This window comes from Eucalyptus grandis, chromosome 5, assembly GCF_016545825.1.
Source record: "Eucalyptus grandis isolate ANBG69807.140 chromosome 5, ASM1654582v1, whole genome shotgun sequence".
Taxonomy (NCBI): Eukaryota; Viridiplantae; Streptophyta; class Magnoliopsida; order Myrtales; family Myrtaceae; genus Eucalyptus; species Eucalyptus grandis.
The window spans coordinates 631,301-648,231 of NC_052616.1; the positions used below are offsets into that span (position 1 = coordinate 631,301).

The window sequence follows — 16,931 nt, forward strand, 5'->3', positions numbered from 1 at the left end:
TGAAGGCAACGAAACAAAACTAGGATAGGTGAGACATGAGTTATCTGCTCAAAGAGGCGTTAATTTGCTAGGTGTAACTTTGTCCTTTGCTCAACGATAGAGTTGCATATCACATCTAAGTACATCATATTGCTAAGTTATCTATTTGCATATCACATCTGGGTAGAAACATCCTCTAACAATGCCATATTTGAGCAGAAGATTTGGAAGGATCTTTAGTTACTGCCATCGGTTGTGAAATCAGGTTCAGCTGGCTTTTGAGGCATGAGCAGAGGTAACCTCTGCGGCGTCTTTATGCTACCACTTTTCCTTAAATTCCTCAATGCGTTGGCTGCGAATCTTGATGCATATACAGTAGCAGCAAGGCTCGGCGAAGCGCCGCCATCCTTTGCTAAAGCATCGTGTAACCTGTCTTCTGCATCGTGCAAAGCCTCATCACGCTTCCTCTTGCAGTGTCGGTGCCAAGCAGCTTGTATAAAGCAAGCTGCCCACGTCCTCCATTGTTGCGAGTAGAACCTGAATGCAAATATATCCGAAAATTATGACCAAACCCTTCCCTCTTTATATAATTACGTAAGTACCATAAAATGGAAAGGAAAACTTCTAAGACTATGCGTGGCTGGAGATTGTCTTTGGAATTGTGTAGACAAACAGTGAACATGATACCACAGGGAGAAAGGGGAGTTTCGAGCTTTGCCTGAATCTATGTTGGAGCTGCTTGCTGTGAAGACGCCGAAACTGAGATGCCACAAATTTCAGGTCATTGGCAGTGAGCGCGAAGGCTTCTACCTCCGTGATAGCTTCTACGGTTCTCGTCGAGGTGGGAAGATTGGAGGAGGAATTTGGATCTAAGGCCCAAGTAAGCAATTCTTCTCCACAGAAATCACCTGCCTTCAAATAGACTGAGTTGAAGAATCCTGTTCTTCCACCATTTGTGGTCATGGTCACCAACTTGCCTCGTATGATGAAGAGCATCTCGTCGACTGGGTCCCCCTCACGCACAATCCAGCTCTTCTCTGTGTACAGGACTGGCTTGAGGCGATCGCACATTGCGTCCAGCAATTGTTCATCCATTTTCTCAAACATGGGCACCTGAAAGAAACCACGAGTCAGGCAATGCATCTGAAACTTTTGATCAATATCGAAGAGGTCCATTTGCATCAGCAGACAACGAGAAAGTCGAAAGGATTCTCACTCTCATTAGAAGGTCCAGGCAAAGGTGACGCTTTATGTCTCTACGGAGATCTTTAGGGAGGTTCCTGATCAAAGATTCTTCCTCGACACCCCTTGTCTCTTGCCATTTGTACTGTTCGTACCGCCTAATCCTGTCCTTTAAACCCTCTGGAAGCATACGGTGCGACATCCATCGCTCTGCATCTCGCCTCTTCACTCTCATCTCCTCCACTCTAACTGTAGTGGACTGCAGATATTTCTGTGACAGCAATATGGTTTTTCCGGGAATTTTAGTTCAACACGCCCACTATGGTTCTTAATTTCATTTCCTGCTTAAGTTTTCATTCTTATGCATTGAGTTCTCAAATTCAATCATATTGCAAAAGTAGGCTCCAGAATCATTGCAAATTCGAACTGGAGCAGGTTCGTAGAATACCTGCATATTGCCAATGAGCAATGCAAACAAGACCAAGCCGGCTATAGCTATGCTGACGGCAAAGAAAATCTCCCCCACATAGGTGCTAGTTTTTAGGTTTTGACCCAAAGAGCTGCACAGAGAGTGACTTTAGAAGTTAATCCTCTTAACCAAAAAGGAAAGCGGCAACGATATTAGACGTACCTAAGATTGCGTAATCCCCACCAAAAGCAGTAGAATAACTTCTTTGGAAAGTCTTGTGTCTCCACCACGCCAGATTTGAGGGCATCGATGGCTATTCCAAAGTTGAACTGTGTCGAATTCTTAATTTCATCGGCTTCAAGCAGAGGACAAGCAGTGTCGAGAAACAGAGTGTTGCTCCCTATCTGTGCTGGGTTACAGTATAAAAATGTGGAGTTACAGTCTGGTTTTTGACAAAACTTGTGCCAGCACTTAACTTCTCGATCAATCGAGAATAAGTACCAAAAAGCTCCAAATACCTGGTAATTCAGAAAATAACACAACAGTTCCAGCTCAAATTAAATTGATTGAAGAAAAGTTCAGAAAACGAAAGGTAAAAACTTGAAATAGAAACTTACGTGACTGGCTAACATGTAAAGCAGGAGATTGAAGGCAGCTCCAGCCCAGGCTGTTTCATAAAGTATACCAGAAGTTCTTGTCGTTTCCTGGTACAGGGGATAGATCCTAGCAATTCTCGGTACATATTGGCCATAAATGACGAACTTCAGTGACTCCTTCGACATTAAAGGAACTGGCCCGTGGAGTGTGGGGATGATTATATATACTACGAGCTGCCGATCAAATAAAGGGATTGTAAAGTGAAGGACGAATAGTAACTTCAAGAATGCTCCAAATTAAGTTCCACTTGAGAAATTAAATGGAATCAGAATAGGGTTTCATACCTGCGGGATCGGAAGAATCGCTAGGATATCAAGGAAGAAGTAGGACGATAAGTATCTTCGTGATACGGCTGATGGATCATCAATTAACTCCCCTCTTCCAAACACTCTCGAAGAAGGGGCTATGAACCCAGTACGAAATTGGAGGATTATGTGGAAAATGTAAAACGCATCGATTACAGTTCGAAAGAGGCATGCAGTGATCTTCATATTTTTGTCTGAATCAAGGCACTTATCAACGTGAATCACAGGGATGTAGAAAAACAGTGGGTCCAAAGCCAGCGCGATAACACACGAGATCAAGAATATCCTGTTCCACTGTTGAAGAAATGGCCCTTGCGGATCAAGAATTTTCTTCTCAGGGTGATACTTTTTAGCTTTAGTCGTTCTATCTGATACAAGCGAGGATTTCAATGGCATTCTCATGCTTTTTATCTTTTCGCAGAAACTCTCAGATCCTCCCTGAAATCCATCTAAAAGTTTGTTCACAATCATTCTAAATTTGGTTGGTCGAACCCCGTGTCTAGCAGCGTATTGCTGCTCCGAGTTCCACGATTTATCTGAATTGCAATCTTCAAACCTGAACAAACGATATACACAATAAAGACATGAAATCATCTTCTGGTAGAACTTATTGGAAACGACAAAGGCATCAAAACCGCTTGCAGGTTAAAAACTTCACATCACGAAGCGAAAGTGCAGACTGACTGCATGACTATGTTTCGTTACAACGGCAACCCAAAGGACATGCAACTCAGAATTATAAAGATGGGTAATGCTCGTGATTGTTCACTTTTCACGAATACAAGCTCTATCTTCCGACATAACTCAGGTAAAGAGGCTGAAAATGATAGAGTGAAATGCAAGCAAGCGATACAGACGAGTAATAACAACACCACTAAGCAGATCATCGGCAGGACTAACCTCACGAATTTGGTTTTCCCGAAATTCATGTTCTTCCACTGATGGAGTTCGCAGTCTCTCCTCGAATTCAATGAACTCTGTTAACAACTATCCGTATCGAAGACTAAGCCCTGCAGTCAATATAAGCACATGAGGCTCTCTGGAGACTGATTATTGAATTACCACAACCTACAAGTGCAAGCAACCCGTAAAGACTAAATCGAGCAAAGCAATTCGGTATAGTTCATCTGAACCATAAGTGAAACGATTATCTTTAGCACGCTTTGAACGTCATAAAGAGTTTTTTTAGCCTCTCACACAGACAGACCCAGCGACAGAAACTCAGGAGAATACGGAGGAAACCCATCCTGTGACATGCCTTCATCAAAATACGGAGCAGTGACGTGATAAACAGATTCAAACACAACGCTAGGAAGACAACAAAAAAACAAGCATGGCGCTTCAATACTTATCTGTGAAGAAAAAGGACCAAACAAAAAACCCACCTTCCCAGCTTCAAAAACTCTGTTGCTTTTGCCTCGGCGACTACACCTCCCGGCCTCCGTCCCTTCTTATGAGCTTTCTACCTCCCATCAATGGCGGGAAAGCAGGAGGCGAAGATAAGGAAGAAAGTGCGACCGCAGGGCCTACAGAAACCGTAGAGAATTGTCCGCACATGCACGTGGTGAACGAACATGAATCCTCACCTCTGCTCTTATCAGAAGAAAAGCTTGAACATCATCAAGTTCTTCAGCAGGGGTCTTCCCATAAGAAGCGAAAAGCCGAAAAGGGAGGAAGCGTTATGAAAGAGAGAAAGTTCGTGGATTAGTAGAGACTTCAAAATGGCAGCTTCAGGAGAAAGTTCGTGGATGGACACCCCCTGCTCCCTCCCCCTTCCCCCTCCCTCTTTAGCAACCTTTTCGAGTCGTTCGAGTGCGTCTCGCGTTTCAAACACAGTGATCGGCCCGAGCGAAGGACTTGACCGGTTGACGTTAACTCCATACGCAGACCACGCAAGGAGAGCTTAAAGAAGAGTCGCCCCCCTTCGGGAAATCTCCGCAACATGACTTGGTCAAGATATCATGTTCGATAATTCCTCACGACCCGAGCGAGTTTAATTTTCTTCACCAACCACCCCAACATACATAGCCCGTTCACAAGTAGCTCTTGCATAGAGCGTCGCTATCGATCTCGCTCATATTCATTGCGATTGTACAAATACCCGTCTGTCCACCGAGAGTTAAATCGGTCATAAAGCAGGGTCCGGAAACCGAAAAGTGAGCTCGTGATGACAAATTCGCGGAATGGATTTTAGGATCTACAGATTTTACCCTGTCGCTGTTTCGAGAGGGAGCTGTACATGACCCACAGAAAAAGAAATGAGGATAGAAAAGGAATGGACCGAGACTTCCCGCCTCACGCGGTTGTTCTGCCGCTCCTTTAGTATCTTTTTCATTAGGAAACTTACTAAATTAACGGCCAAAGCGAAATAGAATAGGGTCGTGGTCTCAGACTTGCGTGGTTACTACGATTTTTTAATGCACAAAGCACCAATTTTAAAACGATGTTAATGCCCCGCGGTCCACAACTTGCCTGAAGCAGGATTGAAGAAACAAAGATAGAGAGAGAGAGAGAGAGAGAGAGTTGCCAGATTGACTTCACTAGTCAACTCTCTCTCTCTAACCGACCAAAAAAAAAAAAAAAACTCTCTCTCTCTCTCTCTCTCTCTCTCTCAATAAAATATCATTAGCTGTAGAATATTTACTTAAGTAAAAGCTAATACGACGTGCTTTTCGGGCAGGCCGGTCCGACCCGACGTGTCTTCCAAGGTAATTTTGAACGGGTCTAATCAAATAGCATTTTATTGTAAAGCCCGGTTTGCCCTAGACCAGAAATATCGGGACGATGAGTTGGATATGATTTACAAGCCTAGCTGAAACCCTCCTTTTATTTACCTCTGAAAGGACGACGCCCTCGAGGTTCGCTTTGATTCGGTCTTACATAACCATTTTTCCCTTAGCTGTCTCCGTCCTAAAAAATATCGACGAAAGTGCATAGTATAGGACGAAGGTACATGATTTTTATTGGCTCATAGTACATGTGATCCTGTCCTTCTTACATGCATGAAATGCAGGCGAGAATAGTCTCAGATTTTTACGGACCTAAAGTCGTGACGACATTTTTTTTAGGCTCAGTCTCTATTGAATCTTTAATAATTCAACGACGAATTGGAGGATTTTTTTTTCCCCTCTTTATGGGTTAGCTAGCAAGTTGCAATCGAGAGGAACACTAGCAATTAAAAACTCGAGATAAGGCCTTCCGCTCATTGGCGCTCTGGTCGACTCTTCGAGCGCGACTCTAATGTCAACCTCATTAGAGCCGAGCAGAATATTTTTTTTTAAAAAAAAAATGGCAAAGCGAAGCCAATTAAATATGACCTTTCTACTTCTAAACGATATAGAGAAATTAATGTTAAATTTCACGAGTCAATAAAAGGATGCCATCGACCAAAAAATAAATAAATGAATAAAAGGATGCCGGGCTACTCGGAGGTTACCGGACATCGATGCTCCACGAGAAAAGTCTCCCACGTTTTTCATCTTCCTTATCTTTCTAGCATAAAATTAGGAGCAAAATTCGAAGTACGTAATAATGGCTAATCGGGTTCAAATCAAAGCGTTGTCCGTGTCAATTTCATCCCCTCTATTTGATCATTCTTTTTTTCTACATCATTTTTCAATCACGGCACTTGCAGGATATTTGAAAAAAAATGTCCTATATTGATTATTCTACGGATACTTTTGAACTTTTCAATTCTGTCAATCAAGTTATAAATCTGTACACAAAATTTCAATATAATCCTTTTAGTGTTGACACATAACACATCATTACGTTGATGATTTATAACGAAAATTCATCGAAAAGATATATTAAAATTTCATGTGAAGATTTTTGATTCAATCTGTAAAATTAGAGAATTTATAATTAAATTAATATCTACATAATAAATTTAGAATCGGCCGGATAGCTTCTTCGATTTTAAGCTTGTGGTGAATACAGGCCAAAAGCCCCTCATGATAAGAGCACTGAATGGAGCTCTAGCGGATAGAATTGAAGCGAAGCCCCTGACGTGACGCAGGTGTTTTGCTTTTTGGTTTTTCGCCTTTGCACCATGAGAGGAGGACGCATGGTTTGCGTGGCTATTTGGTCTAACCCAAAATCCAAATTCGATAACTCTACTTTTAGTCCTGACATGTTTTGGATCGCGTGATTGCTAGGTCTATTTGGATTTGACGTCACTGCTCTCTTTTCAACCTGGTCCTGTATGTTACGAATTTTTTTAGTTTTACGTAGCACCGATGTATATCTTATAACCGTGTGATATATTAATAAATATTTTTCACCGAAAAAATGAAAAATCTAATGATAGGGATTAGATTGCAGGAGTTAATTAAGTTTGCTCTCGTTAATAAAATTTGCCACCCGTCAATAATAACCAAAACTTAGTTTTTATGTCAAGAATTTAATATAAATCTTTTGCCATTCCAACCAAAAAAGGAAAAAAAAAAGAATAAAGTTCTAAATAAAAGAAATCCACAAGTGGCTTCGCTTCATAGCAGATTGAGATGCCCCTTGGAATCTTTTGTCTTTGTTTTCATCTATAGATAACAAGATCATTTATCTTATTATTAATTTATTAAAAACGTTTCTCAACAAAATATTTTGCCTGTTTGCACCACATGGCAAATGTTTATTTAATATTATTTTCACTGATCAATAGTTGTCATAGTTAAGGTGCTAGTTCCACTTTTTGTTAATTTACTAGTTAATATCTAATAAAAAACAACAATCTTGATGACAGAAAAACTGCTCTGTTTCTCAATTCAAAGCAACGTGATTCCTATTTATAAGATGAAAAATAAAATTCAACTGTTGAAAGATGTTGAAAGATTAAAAAAAAAAAAAAAAAAAAAAAAACAATACAAGTGTGTTTGTTATGTGAAAAATAAATTATTTAGAAAATATTTTCCTTAAAAATGATAGGTTGTATTGTTCACAAAAATGAATAAACGGAAAATATTTTTATCATAAAAAATAATTAGATATAAATCGCTGTCCATGATAAAAATAAAATTATTAATTAATAATTTCAAACGATATAAACGATTATAATCATTCAATTTTCCTGAAATAAACGGATCTTTATCCTTTCAAGAAAAAAAGGTAAAAATGGTTAAAAATGGTTGACTTGCTTTCGTGCTAAAAATAGAAGGCCCAAAGCCCATCTCACGATCAATTCAAAAATTCCAACCCGCGTTCCTACCAAAAATAAAAAAAAAAAAATAATAAATAAAAGTTTCCGACACGAAGTAGCGCGCCAAGGCCCATTTCGCACCCGACGAAACCAAAAACGGTGCGTACAATGCGCCTCCTCTTTCCGAGTCCTTAAACCCTGCCTGCCGGTGCCCCTCTTATCCACATCTCAACTCCTCCCGCCTTCAGCCTTAAACCCTAAAAGAATCGCCATCTCCGTCGCCATCCGCATGACGCCGGCGAGGCTCCTCGCCAACCTCCGCCTCCTCCAGCCTCCTTCTCTCCCTCTCCGTTCCTCCATGAGGCTCTCCCGGTCCCTCCACTCTTCGCGCTCCCCGGCCGCCCCCTGCCGGCCCTTCCCTTTCCGCCTCCGCCACGCCGGCCTCTTCGCCTTCCGACCCAGCGGCGGCGGCGGCGGCGGCGGCGGCGGCCACGTGGCCGCGCGGGGGCTCTCGTCCCGGTCGTCTTCTCTGCATTCGTCCGGCTCGCGGCCGGCGTCTCCCAAGAGCTTGATCGAGGACGAGGCCGAGCTCAGCGACTGGGTCAGCCGGCTGGGGAAGGACGACTTAGTCGGGGAACCGAGTTCGGGTAGAGTCCGGGGGAGGAGCTCCGCGGAGGAGGATTCGTTCGGGGCGAAGCGGCAGAGGCATGGTCAGTCGGACGATTTTGTCGGTTCGGGCCGGAGGAAGGGCCAGAGGGATGTGGAGGGGCTTGATTCGAGGGATTCTAGGAGGAGGTATGGGAATGAGTTGGGAGAGCGTGAGAAGTTCTCGTCCCCGCGGCAGAGGTTTGATGATAAGTCCAAGAGTAGAAGCGGGAGATCTTCGATATGGAAGAGGGGCGACAGAGATTCTGATTCACGACTTGTGCGGAATGGTAGAGGAAATGCAAATGCTGTTCGAAGGAATGCAGGTCCGTTGGATAAGTACGGGGAGGGTGAGGAGGAGGAGGAGGAGAAGCAGGAGTTCATGGGGAGGATTGATGATTTGATCGGCGAGGAGGATAGCGAAGAAGATGGCACAGACGACGACGACGAGGAGTTTGTGAAGAAGAGTACGAATTCGTTGTTTGGCAAGGAAAAACAAGCTGCTGTAGAGAATTCAAAGAGAGTCTCGCAGCAGAGTTCTGATTCTTACTTGAGTGAAACTAGGTACACCATCTTCGTCGTCTTGTACTTCTATATTAATTTTAGCTGCTGGAGTTGATAAAATAAGTAGTTTCTAGTGCCAATTAATCATCCATCGTGGCCAGGGAAAAGAACTTTTGACACCTAGCAAGAACTTCTAAATGTTTCCTCAACTTTCATTTTGGCCGAGGCATTTTCTTCTGTAGTTACTGTTTTTCATTTGTGGTTTGAGAAGGCAGGAATTATGAGCCCTGCTTGCCAAGTGACAAGGGGGATATAAATAGAATGTGACTTTTTCTGTATTTGGTGATGAGTAAGACGTGCCCCACCTTTCCTTCCCCATTTTGCCTTAGGAACTCTTCAGAGTCATTGAAATCAGTTCTGCAGCCATAAATCCAAGTTCTTTCCAATTCCCATGTGTTAAAACCGAATCCACTTGTATGCGTGCTTCAATTATGCCTTGGCATAGATCTTTGGTAGCCCAATGTTTGTCTTGTACAGATCCTTGTGAAGCAAAATTGTGAAAATTGTCTGTGATAAGATACCATGAGTTCATTATCGGTAAGAAGAGTATATACATCTCGTGCTTCTTTGAGACATCAACTATGAATCTGCTTGGGTGGGACAACAAAAAAAGTCTTTTACTTATGGTTCAGCTCTAGATCAATATAGCATGTAAAAATATGGTAAATGTCTCACCTAAGTTCACATGTCTGCAGATTTGATCAATGTTCAATCTCTCCCTTGTCCTTGAAAGGAATTAAGGATGCTGGCTACGAAAAGATGACTGTGGTCCAAGAGGCCACACTTCCGGTTATACTCAAAGGTATGGTCCCCAACCTAACAATTTTATAGGCTCAGGCATATGAAGATATTGTTGCTTGGATACCTCAAGTTTCTTGCTGAAATTTAGTCAAATCAATAACAATAGTCTTGCGGGGAGTTCAATTATTTTGAAGGTGGTGGGGCTTTCTCTTAGAGTTGTGGCACTATCTAAAACAGATTGTGGAGGTTTGAGTTGACTATTTTTTAAAAAAATGCTACTGATAATGCACTGTTCTACTAGCCAAGCACTTGGTCTGAGTTAGGAAGGCCAATGGGCCATGCCAAGCTCAGGAACGTCATGCCTGGAACTAGTTTTTCTTTCTTTTTATTTTTTATTTTTTATAATTTAAACAATTCTTAATAAATTTAAAAATTCAGAAGAATTCACGGGAATTCTACTGATAAATTAAAAATGAAAAAAATATATCAGTATATCGAAAATTTAATTAAAATAACATCAAACCAATTTAAATAGATAAAATATGAATGCAGCGGAAAAATATAACTCGAGAAATGTACAATTAGGTGCATGCTTCGAAAAAAGAAAAAAGCACAATTAAGTCCCGCTGTGCACCTTGTCATCCATTGCTATAACAATGTAAATAACCCCATTGCCATGACTACAATGATTTGTCCATCACAGTGTGTGTTGTGCTCATTCATCTGGCTTCATTTCTTCCTAGAGCCAAGATGTGCGGACAATAGTCATTTCTAGTGCTGAAGGTGGACTCTGACAGTACAGTTTATGACAGTGGGCTAGCATGTCATGAGCCACCATTGAAAGATTAGGAGAACGCCAAAGTTTGGCCATCCCCAGTTCATGAGCCTGGTTGGCCTAGTTTCACCCAGGCAAGTGGCCCAGGAGCAAAGGGGCCATGCATGGCATGACCCTTTTTTCCTAACAGGCCCTTCATGGGCCCAATTCGGCATGGTACAGCCCGTTGGCTATTCCTAGTCTGAACAGGAAAATCACATGTTTCAAGAAGAGGATATGCATGAACCCCCCAAAAAAAAGAAAAAAAAAAGAAAAAGGGAGACTATGACTTTCTCTTTTTATCTTACTGAAATAGAATTTGCTATTTTTTAAACATTTAGTTTGAGAATTTGTATCTGGTTGTGTTCTTATGCTTGGCTGAACATTGGTAATTTGACTTGAGTTTTTAGGCTGATATAACCTTGTATTCCCCCTCACCCCTTTTCCTTTTCTTTTTTTTCAATGCTTGGAGCTTTAACTTTGTATTGTCAATTTTTCCCCCCAGGTAAGGATGTTCTGGCCAAGGCTAAGACAGGCACTGGAAAAACTGTTGCGTTTCTTGTAAGATATTTAAATTGTGCAACATTTTACCTCCTAACTGAAGGCACATTGTTTTTGGCGTCCATGCGTTCCCAAAGGATCATGCTTCAGTTTCTACAGAGAAACATGCATTTACATTTGCTTTCTGTTAATGAGAAGAGAGTTCTTGCTACTTGCTAGTCTTAGGGAGTTCGTTTGTGAGAATACCTTGTTGAGTATGTGAGAAAAAAATAGTCAGTTAGGCTTTTCAATTTTGTGTCCTTTCTCGTACTTAGCTGAAAAAAGTGACAAAGTTTTTCCTTTACTCTAAATGTATGCCGTTGCTTGTTTTAGAAAATCAGATGTTGAATGGCTTTCTTGTCCATCTTTGTATTTGGGGTTACTTGAAAGTAGAAAGATTCGAGTAGCAAAAAATGAGTCTGTAAGTTCTGATTTATGAACTGGTGGTACTTTGGTTTGGAATATGCTACAGTTTCTCTAATAATTGAAGTTATTTTCAGCTTCCATCAATTGAAGTTGTCATAAAATCATCGGCTCCTGCTCGTGATCAAAAGAGACCACCAATTCTCGTTCTGGTTATGTGTCCAACTAGGGAGCTTGCAGTACAAGCGGCTGCAGAAGCGAATGCCCTTTTGAAGTATCATCCTTCTTTTGGTGTTCAAGTTGTTATAGGAGGGACACGACTTGCTCTAGAACAGAAGCGCATGCAAGCGAATCCTTGCCAGGTTAGTCTCTATGAGGAAATATGAAATTGTTTCATTGTCCTGAATCTGATATCATGTTCTGTAGTTAGAAAATTTAAACAGTCTAAAGTGGAGGTAATTGCTGTGCAAGAGGCTGAGAACTGCTGGTAAAATTTCCAGAAGACTCTTCCCGAAGAAGAAAATTTGGATAATCATTTTGGAGGTTGTTTGATGCAATGGAGGCTGGATAAACCAATGTTGATCACACTAGATTAACACCACATAATTTTGTACATGCATCAAAGTGCAAGAACAGAGAAAAAGTCAATTTTTGACATTATTGTTCAAGAGGCAAAGCTTGTCCTACCTAGAAACATGATGAACAGATAATCTGCCAACCCTAGCGATTCCTAGAGAAGGTGTAAAATTTAAACTGGGAAATCACGTAATTGCTAAAAAAAGTTCTAGACTCGACATATCATGTAAAATTAGCTAAGATATTATCTAAAGCTCCAGAGATAAGAAAAGTATGTCAAATTCCAATCCTGGAGGTTATGTGGTCTTGCTAGAAAAGCTCGACTTAGGCAAACTGTATAATGCATCATCGTTGTCATCACCTTTTTAGACGAAAATTATCATTGAATTTTAAAGGCTAGAAGAATGTTGTGAGTCTACTTAATCTGTGTCATACTTAACTAATTGTTGGAAGTTAACTATTTTGGCATCAGTTAGAAGAGAACTTCTTTCGATGAGGAATGTTTTCACTACTTTGTGGGGAATGGATCCAAAAGGCTTTGGATTCATTTTCATCTACTTCTGGGAAACTTGAAAAGAGACTGCAGGGACTTTAATCATAAGATGTAGCTTCTGGTCTAGATTAATGAACCAACAAGCTTTTTATGTTGTTTCTGTATACTCACTCTTGAGAAGATTTTAATCATAGAATACATCAAGAAGTTGCTTTCCTCAATCCTTGTATGTTGATTTTATCTCAGAAAATGTCAAATTACCTCTGTGGACGACTTAATTTCTCTAATTATTCAATGGTTTCCCCCCACCATGCAGATACTTGTGGCTACACCTGGAAGGCTCAAAGATCATATTGAAAATACTGCAGGATTTGCAACCAGGCTGATGGGCGTGAAAGTTCTTGTACTCGATGAGGCTGACCGTCTCTTAGACATGGGATTCCGCAAAGATATTGAGAAAATAATCGATGCTGTCCCAAAGCAGCGGCAGACCCTTCTATTTTCTGCGACTGTTCCAGCAGAGGTTTTCTTCTTTATTCCAAGCTTTTGTTCATTTGTCTTGTAAATATGATCAAAATCCTAAAAGTTACCCTTTGTTTCTCAGGTTCAACAAATGTGCCACATTGCTTTGAAACGAGATCATGAATTTATTAACACCGTTCAAGAGGGAAGCGAGGAGACACACTCGCAGGTAGTTTCTCTTAATATCTTGAATAATCATCTTCAGCTTTCAATTTTTTTCTAATTAGCTTGGTCGCTTAGAATTCTCAATTGGCTGGAAATCTCAGGTCAGACAGATGTATCTAGCCGCTCCTTTAGACAAGCAATTTTCTTTGCTCTATGCTCTTCTAAAGGAGCATGTTGCAGATGATATCAATTATAAGGTACAGGCATACTCGAGTAGTTTCCACTTCATAATTGCAATTTATTCATTGTAGCACCGATTTAAGGTTGTTTTTTGGAAGTGACAATTTGCTCCAATTGAGAATGATCTTTTTTTTTTTTTAAGTGAACTTGTTTCAATTTTTCATTCATGGGTAATAACTGCAATTAGTTCTTCAGGTTATTGTGTTCTGCACAACTGCTATGGTGACCAAACTTGTTGCTGATGTCCTTGGTGAGCTGAAATTGAATGTTAGAGAGATTCATTCCAGAAAGTCACAGTCTTATAGAACAAGGGTTTCTGATGAGTTTCGGAAGTCGAAGGGTCTTATCCTTGTAACTTCAGATGTGTCTGCACGTGGCGTTGATTATCCTGATGTCACCCTTGTCATACAGGTATCATAATGCGAATTCCTTCCTTTGCAAAGTCAATGTACAGTTCTCTGTCCTATAGGTGGCAATATGGAAACAAGATCGAGCACTATATATTGCTGCAATCTCTATCCCACTGAGAAGTTCTATGGGGTTCCTCCCATAGTCTTCTGTAACTGCTAAGAACCTTATTCTGCATTCATCCGTAACTGTTGCGAACCTTCTTTTCCTCACTTGTTCTTATCTTTAATAATTTGATCTAATTTTTATGAAAGTTAGCGTTTGTTCTTTTCTCAAAGAGGGTTCTGGACTTCTGGTGTTGTTTTTTGAGCTTGTTGGAGATTTAAGGATGAAGTTGGGTGGCTCAGCATGCGGAAATAATCATTGGATTTCTTTGCCATGTGGCAGGTGGGATTGCCCGCAGATAGACAACAATACATACATAGGCTTGGTAGGACAGGACGCAAAGGCAAAGATGGGCAGGGTATTTTGTTACTGGCGCCATGGGAGGAATTCTTTCTGTCAACTGTAAAGGATTTACCAATCACAAAGGCCCCTGTGCCTACAGTAGATCCTGATACAAAGAAAATGGTAATTTAGATGAGCCCTTTCATTATTTACTCTCTTTTTCTGTAGATCCATCTTTTTATTTCATGGTATATTCTTTTTCTCATATTTAAGCACACTACTATATTTGTGGCATGATAAAAAATTCGTACTCAGAGCATATGGGGATGGAGGAATGGAGAAGTACTGATTATTTTGTTATGAACAGGTGGAAAGAGCTCTATCTCATGTGGAGATGAAAAGCAAAGAATCAGCCTATCAGGCATGGCTTGGCTACTACAATTCGAACAAGAAAATTGGCAGCGACAAGTTCAGGCTTGTGGAGCTGGCAAATGAGTTCAGCCGTAGCATGGGGCTCGATAACCCTCCTGCCATTCCTAAACTCGTCCTGGGCAAGATGGGCCTCAGGAATGTGCCCGGCCTTCGATCTAGATAAGATTCGTGATTTACATTTGTGCAGCCGAATTGATAGGGCAATTTTGAAGTGCTCTCATAGAAGACGATTGCAGGGGCTGCAGTTTCTTCAATGATCTACAATTCACCAGGTCATTAAGCGAATGTATTTGTTGTAAGTCCATGGGTTAAGATTTTCAAATGTACTTTTGCCCCATTTATTGGAACCGGGTGAACCGGATCCACAAAATGCGTTGCGTCCTTCACTCGTTTATAGCTAAATATCTAGACGTGTTTGAACCTAGCTCTTGCAAAAAATCAATTCACATCGACTTATAAATTGAGTCTAACCGGCATCCTCCACTGCGGGGCATGGGAAGTGCAGCGGCTACAAGCCGATAATGAACTCCAGGGCAAGTTATCGGATTGTTAAGAGATTCGAGCCTTCGCTCACCAAGATAATTAGCTCGATCGCTGTCGTCATCCATTAAATTGGATGGAACCCCTTTTGAGTGTTAGGCATTTCATTTACATGCATGAACGGTCCCAAACTTTGAGGGGATGGGGTGGCCCAGGAAAGATGGTTTGACGTGTTAAATGAGATCCGCATGCACCTCGCATTCCCTTTCTGCCTGCTTTGGGAAAAAGCCCCTCTTTTAAATCCAATATTCAGCATCTAACCGAGGTATCATTGAGGCTCATCCACTCTATATAGAGAAACCTCATCTTATTTTGAACTAATCAAATTTAGCCGGAAAAGGGTCAAAGTAAAAGAAAGGATAATGCCAATGACTCGTTTGTCAAATTTCCATTTATGGGCTCGAGCAAGAATAATTGGTGTGATATCTATTCTGGGGGTTTTGCGTGATGCTAGTTTATTGCTATAAGTAGTATCGTGTAAAGATTTTTATCAACGCATATAGTTATCGCTACCCGGAAAGACTAAAAGAGAAAGGCAGCCCCCACCATCAGAGTCAATTCAATTCAGGCTGCATGATAAAGATGGAGAGATTTCCCAATAAATGGTGTTGTTACATTCAATCCCATCGTTTAAGTCCTGTCATTCGGCACATACTCGTCCGGTCGTATGAAAGAGAGGCGATTCCATATGAATTTCCAGTCCTAACTTAAATAGGATCGGAAAGGTGGATTCAATTTGATGCACTAAAACTAAGCTCATCTACTGAGAGATAAAGAAGGAACCGGCCCTAGTTTTCACACAACCCAAGATCTTTCGATCACTCGTGGTCAATTCGTCGTTGAAATAAGCCGGCAAGTTCTCACGGATAAACATGAGAGTGTCAGTCATTGTAAAGACGTTATCTCGAGTTTCAAGCTTCTCAAGTTGATGACCTAGGGCTAAAAGCTAATGGAGCAAAAGTTCATTTCTTTCTTGTCCATCCCAGGACGATATAGGTTTCTTTTCTCTTCTTTCACTTTCCTTTTTCCTGAGGCTCCCAATGAGGGTCAGTGAGTGCATCATGCATCGTCATTTTTTATTTTAGTAGGACTTCCCACCATCTTAAGAAACGATTAAAATATGTGTGGAACCATTGTACCTTGCACAAAAAGTCAGAGACCCAATTAGCTTCGATTTCTTTTAGCAATGCGCTCTAATGTCATGCACCCCTGACATAATGCGATCGCGACTCCCATGTCGATCGAACAAAGTCTCACGCGAGTTCCGACAATCTCTCTCGATAGTAAATCACCAATCACATGGTCCGCCTCGAGCTCTGCTTAAACTTCAAGCCCATGTCCATTTTTTTCCTTCCTCGAATTACGGATGAACAAGGGAAGAAGTAAGAGTAAAGTCTACGTACGTACTTGCAAGACTCGAACCAGGTCAATTCCACAAACTCACACCGGGACGGAAACTTCTCATTTCGATCTCGGTGCACGGCCACCTACTCCCTCAACCCAAAATATCTAAAAAAATTGCCAATGAGATCACTTTACTTATATTTGGTGCTGCATTCGATGCATTTTGCTCTGAATTTCCCCCGGAATTCTTGGTCTCGGTCGTGGTCGGTGAATCGTGGACCTTATCCACTTTACCCTCAATAGAGTACAGATCAAGATGAATAGGCAGACGTGGCCCTAGCACAGCACACAAATCATTTCCTTTTTTGTTGTTTTTTGTGTGTGGAGGGTTAAAATTACTCCGTCCTCCGCAAGAAGGACAAGTGGTCGGCCATCAGCCGTTGATGTCATTTTCGTTTTATACTATGTCGTCCTGTTTTTAGCTCGAATTTTCTGGAAGGGATTAAAAAAATCTTCCAGAAAATGATGTAACGCTCCAGCCACAACGTGAG

At 41.2% G+C, this 16,931-nt stretch overlaps 2 protein-coding genes across 2 annotated transcripts; one reads left to right on the forward strand and one right to left on the reverse strand.

Annotated features, from left to right (window-relative positions):
* Positions 1–215: 215 nt before the first annotated feature.
* On the reverse strand, positions 216–4,538 carry LOC104443368 (cyclic nucleotide-gated ion channel 1). The gene is made up of 9 exons (XM_010056722.3): positions 3,918–4,538; positions 3,433–3,542; positions 2,512–3,088; positions 2,188–2,400; positions 1,793–2,088; positions 1,610–1,721; positions 1,196–1,432; positions 698–1,092; positions 216–516 (listed from the first exon to the last, which is right to left on the reverse strand). The coding sequence occupies exons 2-9, from the start codon at positions 3,459–3,461 to the stop codon at positions 216–218; spliced, it is 2,160 nt and encodes a 719-aa protein (XP_010055024.2). The 5' UTR covers positions 3,462–3,542; positions 3,918–4,538.
* A 3,342-nt stretch (positions 4,539–7,880) lies between these two features.
* LOC104443370 (DEAD-box ATP-dependent RNA helicase 31) lies at positions 7,881–14,882 on the forward strand. Its single transcript, XM_010056724.3, has 10 exons — positions 7,881–8,875; positions 9,571–9,677; positions 10,936–10,991; positions 11,471–11,695; positions 12,719–12,925; positions 13,007–13,093; positions 13,191–13,286; positions 13,465–13,680; positions 14,065–14,247; positions 14,432–14,882. Exons 1-10 carry the CDS (start codon positions 7,956–7,958, stop codon positions 14,657–14,659), a joined length of 2,325 nt encoding a protein of 774 aa, XP_010055026.3. The 5' UTR covers positions 7,881–7,955; the 3' UTR covers positions 14,660–14,882.
* Positions 14,883–16,931: the final 2,049 nt, after the last annotated feature.